This window comes from Manis pentadactyla, chromosome 8, assembly GCF_030020395.1.
Source record: "Manis pentadactyla isolate mManPen7 chromosome 8, mManPen7.hap1, whole genome shotgun sequence".
Taxonomy (NCBI): domain Eukaryota; kingdom Metazoa; phylum Chordata; class Mammalia; order Pholidota; family Manidae; genus Manis; species Manis pentadactyla.
The window spans coordinates 112346272-112358230 of record NC_080026.1 but is presented as its reverse complement, the minus strand read 5'-3'; the positions used below and the strand labels follow the sequence as shown (position 1 = coordinate 112358230).

General features: G+C 56.7%; 1 protein-coding gene across 1 annotated transcript; it reads left to right on the top strand.

The window, feature by feature from the left end:
• Positions 1–5087: 5087 nt before the first annotated feature.
• FGF8 (fibroblast growth factor 8) lies at positions 5088–10995 on the top strand. Its single transcript, XM_036898904.2, is given in 7 exon segments — positions 5088–5328; positions 5431–5467; positions 5998–6070; positions 6073–6086; positions 6310–6490; positions 9643–9749; positions 10608–10995. Coding segments are annotated over 7 exon segments (735 nt in total). The 5' UTR covers positions 5088–5296; the 3' UTR covers positions 10899–10995.
• Positions 10996–11959: the final 964 nt, after the last annotated feature.

The window sequence follows — 11959 nt, the reverse complement described above, 5'->3', positions numbered from 1 at the left end:
CTCATTTGTGCTTCTTTCCCTGCTGGGGTGGCATTCCCCTAGGGACCACCAGGTGGCACTGTAGCAGCACCGAGGGTGGCCCTGGACCTGGAGTTGAGTGGGGAAATGTAGGATACTGCTATTCCCAGGGCCAAGCCAGGCTTGGGCCCCAGCTGCCTCGCTAGAAGAGGACCTCCCAACACCAACCCTATTCCCAGTCCCTACAGGTGGGGGAGGGCCTTCCCAGGAGGTTATCAGCATCCAAACAAGGGGTCTGGGCCTCTGTCAGCACTCAGGCTGATGGGCAGGGGGGCAGATAAGGTGGCTTAAGCAGCCCAAGGAATGTGCATCCCTAGCCCCATGAGAGGGCCTGTGAGGGAGGCAGTCTTTGCTCCTTACAGTCCTGCAGGTCAGCTCTGAGCTGGTCTGGCCCCTTAGAAACCTGATTCCGGGGGCCAGATGGAGGGGGCTGGCTAGATTGGGTGACAGGGAAACCAGAATCCGGGTGGCCTGGCATATGGGGGCAGAGAGGGGCCTCTGGGATTCAGCTTCCTGGGATAAGGGGTTCCTGCTCACCAGCACACTGCTTGGTCGGGGGGGGGTGGTCTCTGGTACTTGGAATCAGGTGGTTCTGGGACTTGGCTGTTAACTGTGCCAAGAAGAGAAAAGGGATGTGTCTGATTTGAGGATGAGTGTGTATGTGACCGATTCCAGGGTCAGCAGTTCAGCAGCTGTGTTGATGGGTTGCCTCAATGACCACAAACAAACAAACAAACAAAAGGTTACCTCCTGAGACAGCCTGGGGCCAGACATGCTGAAGATGTACAGAGGATAGTACCCAGTGGGGCCAGGCCCATTCCCTCCCACACCCACTGCTGGGCAAATGGGTGAACAAGTGGGAGAGGTTCCTATATAATATTAAGGGGCTAGCTAGTATTGGGGCAGGTGAGTAAAAACTATGGGGAGGGTGTCCCCACAACACTGAAAAGCACTAACTCTTCAACACATCTTTATAGGAAGTTCCCTCCTCGCTGTGGTGTGAGAGGTCCAATTTTTAAGCTCCCTTTTTCCTCAAGTTGAGGATGAAGAAAAACAATCCTCTGTGTTGCAGTCATCAGGGTCACAGGCCCCTTTCTCCTCTCCAGGAAGACTTTCAGGACCTGTTCCCACCTGGAACTGCGGTAGAGGGGGCAGCCAGGCATGGGGCCATTCACCTACCCAAGGCAAGGGATGAGAAGGGAGGGGAAAGGTGGAGTTGGTGCCCTCTAGTGGGCGAGGTTGAAGCCGCCTGAGACCATGCGCCTCCCCATGCCACCGCACTAGGGGCTGCAGGCTTCTGGGCGGCCGAAGTTGAGGTGGAAAGCTAGGGAATTAGTCACAACGGCTGACTTCGTTCATTCATTCACGGAAAGTGCTCCTATTAGAGCTCTTCCCTTCCTCTTCTCGCCTATAGCCTCAGAAGTCTTCGACACGTGGTGGGTTGGAGGCACCGGAGACAGGCTGAATGCAGCCAACAGTCATTTGCGGGAAGCCTCCCCAGCTAACCCATTGACCACGGCGCGTGGCCCCCCGCGCGAGGCCGCGGATCGCTCTTTGTGTGCCTTGACTGTTTTCTTGGAGGGCCACCCTGCTGCCTTGGCCGGCGCCGAGTGCGCTCCTGCCCTCAGTGGGACCCAATCCTAATCTGCCTCTTCGCCAGGAGTTTCCTGGCCCGATGGGGAGCCACGCGGACAGAGCTAGGAATTGTTTTGCTCCTTCCCTGCCCCTGTCTCTCCCCGATGCCCATTTCTGCGCTGTCAGCGCACAGTAGGAGCGCTGCCAATTCAATTTGACCTCTGAGCGATGAGGGCCGAAGGCTTATAAGGAAGGGGTTTACAGACCGCCGGAGGAGGGGCATGAGTATATTTGGGGGGCGAATGGGAACGATTCCCAGACTGGGGCCCGAGGTGCTTAAAACTGCCTCGGCGATTTGCATTTGAGCTATTGGCGGAGAGTTCGCGGCGCTTTGAACGCCGGGTGCAGGAGGCGCGCGCTGGAACGAACCGCAGTCCTGGAGGCCCGCGCCGGGTGGTGTGGATTTGAGCAGCCCTGGTTTGGTCGGGGAGGCGAGGGATGCGTTTGGAAAGAGGCTGAAGATGTGTGTTTGGGTCCCCCCGAGGGCGTGTCTGAGGAGAGGGGCTGTTTGTGTTGGCGAGGAGTGTGTGTTTGTGTTTGCAAAAGACGAGGGAGTGTGTGCGTATTTGTGTTTGCAGAGTGTGGGGGCCGCCGGGAAAGGTGGCCGGGCTGTCACTCAGCGATCAGGTTGACAGGCGCTCCCTCATCAGGGTCAGGGAGCTCTGATTGCACATTCAAGGAAACAAAATAGCAATTGTAATTACGGGGCTTTGATAAGATAAAGGAAGGAGCGAGCTGGCCGGGCTGTGAGCAAGCGAGAGAAAGACCGCTCCCGCGCTCGCGCGCGAAAGAGAAAGAGAGAAAGAGAGAGGTTGAGAGACAGAGAGAGAGAGGCCTGCTGGGGCCCTAACGGAATATTTCCGTCACTCATGGGGCGTGCCCTCTCAGTATCCAGTGTCTGATGCGGAGGTGTCCCCACCTTCACACACCCTCTAGAGACACAGACTTTTGGGGAGATGAGAAGAATCCTCCCAAATTGGTGAGGGTCCAATTTGGGAGGGTCCAGTTTGGAGGAAGTTCTCCAAATGTGAAGGAATTCTGGTCCTGTAGAGGTCCCTAGGTAGAGTTTAACGTGTAGGTCTAAAACCCTGGCCACACTTTTAGGCCCCAGATGCTCATCCCCTCTGGGAGAGAAGGAGGAAGCTGAGTTAAGATTATTGAAATTCAGCCCAGGGCCTTTAGAACCTTCTGGGAACTCCAGAACCAGGGTTGGACCCTGGTATGAGCTAGGTACTCTAGCCTTCTACCCCAACTCCAGGGAAGAACAGGTGCCTAGAGTGACTCCAGGGCTATACATACTAAGGATGGCCTGGATGCCCTGACCCCTGCTGTTCTCATCAGACTATTTTCAAGGGGCTGGGTCCCTGGTAGGAAGAAGACCCTTCCATCCTTTGCTCTCCATTTCTCCACTCACTCATTCATTCATTCATGCACACAAGTAAACATTTTCAAGGGCCTACTATATGTAGGGCATGAGGTTAAAATGGTGAGCATCTTGCCTGCTTGAAGCAGTGCAGCTGGGGAGGTAGACATTCAACAAATGGCCTGCAGGCCTCTAAGAAGAGTGCATGCAATAAGGAAAAGAGCTGGGCTGGGCTGCGGGCACTGGAGCCCACCTCACCAGTCTCCCCACAAATGGACACACTTCTTAATGGGGTTGAAAGGAAACAGTGCAAGTCCAGCCTTAGCAAGTAAGTGCTCTGTAAATGGTGGTGCTATGATTATTAACTGTTGGGGGAAGGGTGAAGGCAGTCTTCCTCTGGAAGCCTCTCATCTGAGATCTAAATGCTCAGCCATTATTCATTATTCATTCACTGAATACTAATTGTAGAACAACCCTGCCCTGCTCTGTGCCATGAGCTGCAAGTTTCAAGCTAGTAAGACATGGCCCTTTCTTGAGGGTCTGTCTGGCAAGAACCAGATGAGTGAACAGACTCCTGGAGGGGAGTGACAGGTGGGCTCAGGAAATCTTCCTCTCTGAAGAGGGTTGAGATCTTGGGACAAGTCCTCTGACTCTGTTTTCCATCTGTACACTGCTAAGTTAGCATTATGGCTGCGAGTGGGAAAGGTAGGAAGGTGGGGCACAGAGAAAGGGAAAGTAGGCAGAACATGGCTGGGCTGCTGGTCAAGGGCTTGCCTGCTGCCTCTGGCCTAATAGCTTCACCCCAGCCCCTCCAGCCCAACTCCCAAGGACATGGGGGGGCCAGTGGGGCAAGGGAGTTTGTGGGTGAAGGCAATAGCTGGCTAGGGCACCAGTGGCTCCACCTGCTCTCAGAAATATCTATCCCAGAGCACTTCTGCCCACCCAGGCTGCTCCCAAAGAAGCACCATGGGTTAGGGTTTCCAGAAGCCCCTAGCAGGAAGCAATGAGGGGTGGGGAAGGCTTAGACAAGTCCCTACCTTCTTTCATTACCCTTCCCCTGCACCCTGCAGTTGTCACAAAACACCATTCTGTGTCTAGTACACACTAGGTGTGTTAATATCTGTTAAGGCATGTAAATACTTCTTAAGTGCACAAATAATGGAACTCTGAGGACAGTCTGGGCAGCCTGGATTTAAGTCTCTTCCCCAGGTAAAGCAGCTGAGAGCAGTTATTTTTGCTCCCTCTGCCTTATGCTTTGGGGGAGCAGCAATGACTGTGGGTCCTGCAGAGACCTTTAGGCTCACCCATATCAGTGGCTCATGATTCCTCTCAAGCTTGAGACTAGTGTGTGGGGGACAGGGGCAGGGGTGATGGTGATGATGGAGAGGGAAGGCAAGGAGACATTTCTCGCTAGCAAGGCCTTCTTCGAGGCTGAGCGAGACAGCTTAAAACTGCAGGAAGGCGTTCTCAGCATAAAGATGGGGGGTCGGGGACCCGGCGCACACGCATGCACTGAGACAAGCGCACAGCCATTCATAGCAGCGTTAGCAGTTGCTTCCAGGGGGCACAGACCCCAAGCACACAGTAGGTGGCTCCGGAACACGCCGCGTAGCCTGAGGCAAAAGAAGACCCCACAGTGGAGACTAGGCATCTTGCGACTCAGGCTCACCGGCGGTCTAGGAAGCTCCAGCCGAGCGGGCAGCCTGAGGCGCCCCCCATCCCTGTGTGTCCAGACCCCAAGAGCGAGCGAGGGGTCTGGCCCGGGTTGGGGGAGGCGCCCCCACGGGCCGCCCCGGCCCCTCCCGCGGGTCCCAAGACCCCTCCCCTAGCCCAGACCCCCAATCCCAGACACGCCGGGCGCCCCGCCCCGCCCCCGCCCCGGGCTGCGTCCCGGCCCCAGCTCCCAGCCGGGGGCTGCGGGCTCCGGCCGCCCGCCCGCGCTCCCCCCTCGCGCCCGGTGCGGCGCCCCCCGCCCTCCCCCCTCCCCCTCCCTTCCCACCTACCCACCCACCCTGCCGGCCCGTTACCCTCCCGCCTGCTCCGGCTTCTAAGCAGCCAGCGGCCACCGGCTCCGGCAGCGGCGCAGAGCGAGTCAGCGCGGCACGGCGCGGCGCAGCGAGCTCGACATTCCACGGGACCCGCGGAGCCGCGTCGGGATCGCCGCTGGGCTCTCGCCCTCGAGCCTTCCTCGGTCGCCGCCGCCTTCGTCTTGTCCCTCGTGGCCGCCCGCGGGCCGGCGTGATCCCGCTGGGGCTCTCCGTGCTCCCCGGGCCGCGCGCCATGGGCAGCCCCCGCTCCGCGCTGAGCTGCCTGTGAGTACCGCCGCCGCCCGCGTCCCCGCCCGGCCCGCGCCGCCGCGCCCTCTCCGCTTACCCCGCGCCCCTCTCTCTCCCGCCCGCTTTTGTCTCCCACAGGCTGTTGCACTTGCTGGTTCTCTGCCTGCAAGCCCAGGTAAGGCACACTGCACGGAGGCGGGGGCCGGGCGGGCGAACCGGGGACGCCGGTTGGCAAGGTCGGGCAGGGGCATGAGGACTGACCTTGCGGCCAGCGCGGCAGGGCTGGAAGGAACCTTAGAAATCAGCCTTGAACTACCCCCGAGGAGGAGCTAAGGAACAGAGAGGCAGCATCCTGCCTAAGTTCACACAGCTAGTGAGTGGCGAGGCAGGAACCCAACGTCTCAGAGTCCAGCGCTGTCTCCTACGCATCCCAGCCAGGTTAGGGTGGATGGGGAACTCTATGGACTGCCACAGGATGGAGGCAGCTGGAGTCAGGGGCTTTCGTTGTCAGAAGTTCCGGTGACTGCCCCCAGTATAGGAGGGACCCTCTCTGTGGCCCTCTAGGGAGACCTGTGGCGGGTTTGGCAGAAAGATCAGGTGCCTGGGCTCTTTGCGCTCACAACATTTGCTCCGTAAATTTGTCTTTATAAATGTCAGGGGTCGGGTAGCGCTGCCTTTCTGCTTAAGAGCGCCCTGCTCTTCTAGGAAGGCCTGAGGAGGGGGGGCCCTGTGCTGGGCAGGGAGCTTGCTTCCCTGTCTCTAGCTGGCAGGGTGTCTGGGTTGTTTCCCAACAGGTGGGTCCAGATCCTTCCCCATCCCAGGCTCATTCGTGTTAGACTGGGTCCGCCCAGCCTACCTTGGGGGGGGTTGGGGACTGATCTGGCATGTTGGGAGGATCTCCAGACCCTGCCTGCTGCCTGGGACAGTGGAGGGTGGTACAGGGCAATGGGGGCCTCTTGGGCCCCTGGGCAGAGTAGCATTATAATGGCGTGTTGTGTATTTTTCAATTTCCTAAAGGTAACTGTTCAGTCCTCACCTAATTTTACACAGCATGTGAGGGAGCAGAGCCTGGTGACCGATCAGCTCAGCCGCCGCCTCATCCGGACCTATCAGCTCTACAGCCGCACCAGCGGGAAGCACGTGCAGGTCCTGGCCAACAAGCGCATCAATGCCATGGCAGAAGACGGGGACCCCTTTGGTAAGGCGAGCTGCAATGAGGCAGGGCAAAGTTAGCTTGTGGAACATAGCCCCTTCCCCTGGCTGGCCTGCTGTGACTGGACCCACTAGCCCCATCTGCTCTGGCCAGAGGCCCGAGGCTCCTCAGCTCAGAAGCGAAGGAGTTAAGGCAAAAAAGCATCTTGGGGGTCAGCTGGAGCAGAGAGGGCTAGGGAAGGGACCTTAGGGAGTACTTGGCCCGCAGGTGCCCCTTCCCTGCCCAGCAATGAATGAATCCAGGAATTCCCTTTACACCTCCCCGTTTCACATACCCCTCCCCAGCTGCAGGTGAGGGCAGAAGGTTCAGGAGGAGGGGGCCCAGGTTTAAGGGAAGCTCTTGAAAGAGGATATGTCGCCAGGGCCCACAAAAGAAAAGTCGGGAAAGAAAAGGGAGAGAAATCACCCCAACTCTCCCAACTTGGGGGGATGCTGTGGAGCTTTAAGTACTTTGATCAGAAGGGTCAGTTACACATGGGGACTAAGCTTGGAAAGGGGCCCTCTCCGCTCCACTTACCCAGGAACCCAGAGCGGGGCTCCCGACTCCCCGTGGGGTGGTGAGTACAGGGAGCTACTGCAGGGCAGAGAGGCTGAGGACTGATTGATTTCTAAAACAGTCAATATTCCTGCCTTGAAACAAGGCCAATTTCCAGAGTCCTGGATGTACCAAGAGAAAAGCAAGCCCTCTGGGCAGTTGGTGTTGTTTTTAGAGAGTGATTATTGTGAGTTTAAAAACCTTTAAATAATGACCAAGTTAAACAAGCATGAAAGGAGAAGGGAAGACTCTATTAAAATGTAATAAAAAGGTGAGGCATTTTAAGAGCTAAGAAGAAAAATGAAGAATGATATAAAACAGAAAAAGAACGAGCCCTTTTTCAGATGTGGAGTTTGAAAGGAGTTGCAAGTCTGTAAATGTTAAAAAAGAGGTTCAAGATTGTTCTCTATGAATCTCTGGAGAGACCCCCGCGTCTGGCAGAGCGATTAAAACTCTTCTTACTTTCACCTTTTTTAACATTTCCTGAATACTTTCTCCTCTTCTCGAGCCAGTTTGGGGGATCGAGTATGTCTCACTGCATTTTTTCTGCATCGACGTAGCTGACTTCCCTTCAAAGCTGGAGAAGGAGACATAATTTTCCTGGGATAAATCTGTCACTGGGGTGGAAGAATAGGTTTGAAAATGTTAAGCTTTCCAAAAGCCCAGCCGGGAAAGCCGCTGTAAACTGCAGCCCCAGCTCCCCAGATCCATCCAGGAAGGAGAGTGGGGGCTCTCTGTGGTGAGGTAGGGGCAGCCTGCCTGGTGGCCAAGCTCCCCCACTAGGCTGGCAGGGCCAGGCTACAGTCCCTTTGTCCCTCCAAACTGTCTGCATGCTGCCCTTCTCAGCTTCCTAGGAGAGGGAATGAATGCCTGGCTCCTCCTGGGTTTGTTTCACTGGAGCAAATGGTCTAGCATCCTTGGCTATTGAGGGGAGAAGAGGAGGGCTGAGCTGGCCATGGAGGAACTTCCAACATCAGAGGTCTGATGCCCACTTCTCTCCTTAGAAGTATAGGAGGCTTCCCAGATTCTCTGGTCCCTGCCTGCTGGCCGGGCCCCAAAAACAGAAGCTAGGGTATGCAGCCAGGACAAGAAGAGTCTGGGGGAGAGCCACAAAGTTCCTGGTTACTTCCTTACACCCTGGGAAGGAACAGAGAGGTCTGCTCCATCCCTCTCTGTTCCATTTGGCCAGAATTCTCAGAGTGGGATCTTCTTGCCCCTTCTCCAGTCAGTGTCCTTCCTGGCCCTTAAAAGCAGCTGCTCCTTGCTCTGGAAGGCAGACCAGGAGAGGGACAAGCAGACTGGCTGGGTCCAGGAGGAGGTGGGTGGGAGGGGAGATGACAGCTGCATTTCCCTGGCTGACTTGGAGCCAGACTGAGGACTTGGCCACTGAGTCCCAGTTCTGTGTTTATTGAAGAGGGGTGGTCACAGGCTGGGCAGTGGGGGCTGCCCTGCTCACCTTGGTGCCCATCCTCCACACCCCCTGCTCTACGCAGCTCATTTCAGGGACAGAGAATGTGCCACCTTATCAATACAGGTTGGGAGGCAGCCCTGGGAGTCTCAGAACTGTTTTCTCAAGGGAAAAGGCTGGGTCTACAGTAGAGAGGGCAGGAGACCAGTCCCTTCTGTCCCATCCCAGACAGCTAAGTCAGCCCTTACTGCCTTCTTGGGGACAGCCTCAAAAGGAGGAGTTATGCAGAGTGTAAGGGGCCGGGACTTCTGCGGCCGGTTGGCTATCTAAGGCGAGGGGAAGAGGTGGAGGAAGAAGGTACAAAATTCAGCAGCCTGTATCTCTGCTTTCCAGACTGAAAGGCAAGCACACCTGATGTTCTCCCCTCCTCATCCACAGAAAGTGTTTGGTCCCTGGGGTGAGAAGTCCAGCTGTGATGGAGGTTGAAAGAAAAAAGACTATTCAGTTGATTTCTGGACACTGGAGCTGGGGACTGTGGTTACTGGAAAGCAAGGGGAAGAGGCAGGATCCTCCGGGTGTCGGAGGTCCTGGGAAAGCTGTGGCTATGGGCCACGTGTGTTGGAAGAGCGGTCCCCATCCCTATTGCCTTCTCGGCAGAGCAGGAGTGGGGCCAAGGCTGTGAGTTAGAACCTGAAGTGCCAGACACAGGAGAGGGTGCTTTCACATTGGCATCAGGACTGGCGGTCACCACTGTGCCCCAGATGTTTGTAAGCCTATGTGAAGCATGTGCACACAATATTTTGTGTTGAAATGATCCTCAGAAGAAATCTCTTGATTAGCAGTAGAACTCTGTTCATGAAGCCCTGACATAAAAGTCATTACTCTGTTTTTAAAAGAGGGTGTTTTCAGTTTGATGGCCGCAAACTGAAGAACCCAGTTTGTACACCATGATCTCATCCGTTTCCCTCTGTCAACCCAGGTGAGGGGCCTGAGGTGCAGAAAAGGGACTTAACCTTTCCCAGGGTTGCACAGCGCATTAGTAGCTAGCCTGGAGGCATTTCCTGTGCCTGGGGTACCTGGCCCTTAGAGCAGTTGGTGCTGGGATGTAACCAGTCTGTGGGCCAGTTGGGGTGAGGATGTGGAACAGTGGGGGTCAAGGAGCTTCCACTAACTATCCTTGTACCTTCCCTGCCAGCAAAACTCATTGTGGAGACAGATACCTTTGGGAGCCGGGTTCGAGTCCGTGGAGCTGAGACAGGTCTCTACATTTGCATGAACAAGAAGGGGAAGCTAATTGCTAAGGTGAGGCCCCAGAAGGAAGGGGGGGGCCTGGGGTCTAGGGGGTTTGGGCTGGGCTGGCTGAGCTCCTCTAGGGTCCCAGTAAGGTGGGCAGTGACTCCCAAGGCCACCTTGGAGTCCCCTAATGTTTGTGGGGGAAGGTGAGGAAGAAAGAAACTGCTTGAGAGATGAAAAGCTATAAAGGCAAAGGAGGAGGAAGGCAGGCTAGGGAAGGGGCTGGGTGTGGGGGGTAGGTAAATTCCATATATCTTTTTAACAAATCGCCAAATTGCTTTGCTATTATGTCCAATTACATGGTACCAGCATTTGGAATGTTCAGTAAGCCGCAGGCCCAGCCCCTCGGCCGAGCTCTGAAATGGCCCCATTAGTCACGGCTCTTCTTCAGCCCTGAGCTCCCCGCTTCCTGGGCTTCTCCGGCTTGGGGCTCAGTGTCTCCTGGAGGGCCTCCCCTCCCCCATAAGGTGGCTGCCCTGTGGCCAGGGCTGGACTCCTGAGAGGCTGAGGTGGGCAGGTGGGGAAACGGGTGCTAGCAGCCTGGGCCAGACTGGTGGGCAGGAGGCCAGGGCAGGCAGGGTCCGGACCCCCTCTCTGCCTTTCTGTGTTGGGGCCCAGCTCCTCCGTAGACAGCCATGTGTCACTGCTGCTGGGGAGCACAGGAAGTTGGGAAGTTGCCGGGTGGGCTGCTGGCTGTGAGGGATTAGAGAGCCGGTGCCTGGGCAGCGGGTGGGGCTGCAGCTTCTGCCCACCCTGCCATCTGCTGGGGTGCCCACCTGCTGTCCGAGGCCGCCTGTCCTCTGCTTCTGATGGGGGGGGACCCCGGACAGAGCCCAGTAATGCCGCTTCTGGCCCCCCTACCTGCAGAGCAACGGTAAGGGCAAGGATTGCGTCTTCACGGAGATCGTGCTGGAGAACAACTACACGGCCCTGCAGAACGCCAAGTACGAGGGCTGGTACATGGCCTTCACCCGCAAGGGCCGGCCCCGCAAGGGCTCAAAGACGCGGCAGCACCAGCGCGAGGTGCACTTCATGAAGCGGCTGCCGCGCGGCCACCACACCACCGAGCAGAGCCTGCGGTTCGAGTTCCTCAACTACCCGCCCTTCACGCGCAGCTTGCGCGGCAGCCAGAGGACTTGGGCCCCGGAGCCCCGATAGGCGCCCGCCGGCCCCTCCCCGCAGCCGCTCGTCCTGTGGGAGCTGGAGAGCAACTCAAGCGGATGAGGTCTGCGCTGTTGAAGGCTGGGCGCGGCTGGGCGCGGCTGGGCGCGGCTGGGGGGGCCTGAGTTCTAGTTGTCCATACTTGTTTGCTGTTGGTTTTTTTTTTTTTTTAAACAAAAGAGAGGCTCTATTTTTGTATTCCACTTGGCTGTGGTGTCTGTCTTCTTAACTCTCGGGAAGGCTAGTTAGTGGCCTGGACGGGGATTCCCTGAGGGGGTTGGGAGGGGGCTGCTTTTTCAAGTACAGCAGAGGGATCCTGAGACCCCAGCACCTGCAGGGCAGGCTCCCAGGCAGCCAGGGACTCCGCTGCACCCCCAGGTGGGGACAGGGAGGAAAGGGTCTGGCCATGGATCAGGTCTTTTAAGGTGGGTGTCTATGGAGGGTGGCTGTGTATTCGTTGCTATTAAATGACTGAAATATTTAACTTCCGTATTAAAAATGAGTGTTGGAGAGTAAGTCCTGCTGGGATCAGCGCCCTCTCTTTGCCCTGCCCCAACTGGCAGGTGGCTGGGAGATGCAGCACATCAGGCACCAGCTCTGACTGTAGCCTCCCCTGAGCCTGAGTAAGACCTGGTACCTGTCATTGTCACTGGAGGGATTTTCCTGGTAAGAAGCAGGGAAAGGGGCAAGAGCAGGTTCTTAGCTGGCCCTGGGAGCTCTCAGACATGGACCTTCTACCTCTTAACAGGAGTCTTTGCCAACACTTCCCCAGGCCACCTCTGGGACAGAAATGATGGCTCTGCTAGGACCAGAGCTGCACTCATGGATTCAGTGAGTCTTTAAAAAAGTGTCTCTGTGTGTGCCTGGATCTGTGTGGGAGACAGGTAGGAGATGCCAGAGTCAGTTCTTTCTGAGTGTCAGGCTCAGAAAAATGAAAGAAAAGGGCAGTTGCCGGGGTCCAAGGTGGGGGCATGTTGGAGAGGAGGATGCCTTGGCATGTCACCAAGGATGGTGTTGACAGTTGTGACACAGAATGTCAACTTTGGGAGATCAGGATA